The sequence below is a fragment of the Echinops telfairi genome, unplaced genomic scaffold (genome assembly GCF_000313985.2).
Source record: "Echinops telfairi isolate 266 unplaced genomic scaffold, ASM31398v2 ScPeMD7_5;HRSCAF=22, whole genome shotgun sequence".
Taxonomy (NCBI): Eukaryota; Metazoa; Chordata; class Mammalia; order Afrosoricida; family Tenrecidae; genus Echinops; species Echinops telfairi.
In genome coordinates this window covers 295,968-298,437 of record NW_022103901.1, presented here as the reverse complement: position 1 = coordinate 298,437, position 2,470 = coordinate 295,968, and the positions used below count along the sequence as shown (strand labels likewise).

The following is a 2,470-nucleotide window of genomic DNA, read 5'->3' as shown; positions in this document are numbered from 1 at the left end:
CAGCCAGGCCCGGAACGCCGCGCCCACGCGCTGGCTGGCGCGGGATCCCCGCCGACCTACGCCCCCGCCGACTCCAATGTATGCTTAGCTTTATTATGAAGTGTTTGCAGCGAACCGTAGGAACCGCCTAACGCGGGGCAGGAAGAGGCACGTGACCGCGGCATGCTGGGGATTACCCGATGGCGAAGGCAGGGCGGCTGCTGAGCCCATACCCCTTGCCTCGAGCCAAGTCCGTCGCTGCTGCCTGGCTCTGCACCGTCTTCTCTGAGGGTGCTGCGGTTGACACCCTGGGTACCCTAACCCACTTTTCTTCGCTTGGCCACCTCAGCCTGTCTGCTCTGGGCGCAGACACCCACGTTGGAGTTGGAAGGGCCAGGGCCAAGAGAGGGGTCTGGCCCGGCCGACTGGGCCGTGGGTCCGTAGCCAAGTTGGCGACCTCTAGGCCAAGCCAGTTCCGTCTCAAATTCCAGTTCCAGAAGGCAGGACTTGTAGGGACCCATTTCTGCCTTAGTAGTGCTGGTGCTGGTTGGGGTGTGTGTGTGTGTCCTGGCCTCACCTAGCGCTGGCCGCTGGAGCTGGAACGCGCGTCGCCCCCCGTGGTCCCCAGACTCGGTCGCACAAGTTCTTGCCACCCTCGCGCAGCGACCGCTGTTGTGTAGTCGCCATGACGACGGCCTAGGTTTTATTTTTAATAGCGGCCGGCCAATCCCGAAATGCCAGCGCTGGTCCCCTGCACCCACGCCGACCCGACCCGCGGGCGAGGCGCCCCTGCTGCTCGCCGGGCCGGGACAGAGACTCCGGGGAAGGCGGGCTCCTTCTGCGAACCCCAAGTCTCCTTCCAGTTCCCAGTCAGCCAAGGCGCGGAGACCCGCACTCTGGGTGGCCAGAACCCCCAGGCACAGGCCCTCCCTCCGCAGTACCTCTTCTCCATACACAGAGGTGTCCGTGGGCTCACGCACCACCAGAGGCTCTGCTAGACAAGGCTCAGACTCCGGCTCCGCCAGCTCACGCCGGGTCGTCCGGCGGGCCGGCCTCTCCAAAGCCAGGGACAGACTTGCCTGGCCTTCTGAAACATCTCCCAAGTTTCCTCGCCTCTTCCCCATCCCCAAATTCCTTCGGAGATCCGTGTGTGACCACAGGGTTTCTGCTGGGTGCTGCCATCCGGGTGAGCAAGAGTGTGAGGGCGCTGCTAGATTGGGGTCCTCCTCAGCAGCAGGCGAGACCCCGCCCCGCAGGTATGCGGGGTGTGGGGGGCAAGCGCCCCCGAGGGAGGCCCCTCGCGGACACAGCCTTTGAAATGCTGGAGCTGTGAGTGAAGGAGAGCCCTCCCGCGTGTGGCGCTGCTCTCTCATAGCTGTTGTCCCGCGGGAGGGCGGTCACCGCCGTAGGGGGTGGGGCGGGTCTGATCCACCAGACCAGGGGTCGGGGCGGGCGGCGAGCTCGAGGGATGGTGAAATTCTTCTCAAACGACCGCCCACCCACTGGGGCCTCTCTTGGCCCCAGAAGCCCCCGCCGCCGCCTAGCTTTGGGGTCCGACGGCCGGGCTCCAGGGTCTAGGTTCCAGGTGGCGTCTGCACCCTGGAGGGAAGGACACAGGAGAGGCTTCCGGGGCCGCCGCCGGTCCGGGTCCCACTTAGTCTAGGCAGGCGGAGCCCACCCTGTCCATCCAGGGGGCCTTAGGTCCTTAGCACTGAGCTGTCGGTCGCGCTCAGTCCTCGGCAGCCGAGCGCTTCGGGTCCCCGCCGAGCGCTCGGTGCCGCGCCTTGGCCTGAGGTGGCGCTCTGCTCGCCCGTGGATGCCCATTCTGAAAGCCCCGACTCCAGTGACACCCACCGAGCCGTCTCTTCCCTTCCACCCTCTGGGTTCCGCTCAGGGCGCGGCCCAGCCTTCTGAGCAGGAGTGGGGCTGGAGTGCGCAGAGCCCCGGAGTGGGCCTGAGGCTCGCAGCAGCCCCCTCCCTCGCCTGGGCGCGCGCCCCTCTGGAATGTGGGTGGAGGCTGCTCATTCCGGGGCCCCAGGCGTCGGCTCCAGGGCGGGGGCAGGTGGCAGCCGCCAGGTGAGTGCCCTAGACGCGTCCCCAGGCCCACCCGGCCTCGCCCCAGCGACCCGGCGCCCTCTTTTTATGGGGAGGGGAGGCACTGGCTCTCGGGTCCTCCGGGTGGTCCGAGGCTGGGCGCTCAGAGGCAGGGGCCTTCCCTCTTTTGCCCTCTTCTGCCCTCTTCGGCGCAGCAGCCCTGGGCGCTGCCCTTTCGCCGCCGTTGGGGCCGAGAGGACGAGACAGTGCCGGCGGCGCGTCTGAGGCGGCCTCCTCCCCTCCCCGCCGCCGGGTGCCGCAGGATCTCAACTGGCACCGGCGGGCAGGCAGCCCCAGGGCACGCGGGGAGCCTGGCCCGGCGCGGGCCTTGGAGCTGGGCGCGCGGGCCCGCTGGACACGAGCCCGGAGGAGTGGAGCTGCACAGCCGCGGCGCGCT

The 2,470-nt window shown here is 68.4% G+C and overlaps 1 protein-coding gene across 1 annotated transcript in view; it reads left to right on the top strand.

The window, feature by feature from the left end:
• Positions 1-1,968: 1,968 nt before the first annotated feature.
• PDGFA (platelet derived growth factor subunit A) overlaps positions 1,969-2,470 on the top strand; it is a 20,569-nt gene continuing 20,067 nt past the window's right edge. Inside the window, exon 1 of the mRNA XM_045285923.1 lies at positions 1,969-2,055. Coding sequence (XP_045141858.1) covers positions 1,984-2,055 — 72 coding nt within the window. The 5' untranslated portion in view covers positions 1,969-1,983. The remainder of the gene's footprint in view (positions 2,056-2,470) is intronic.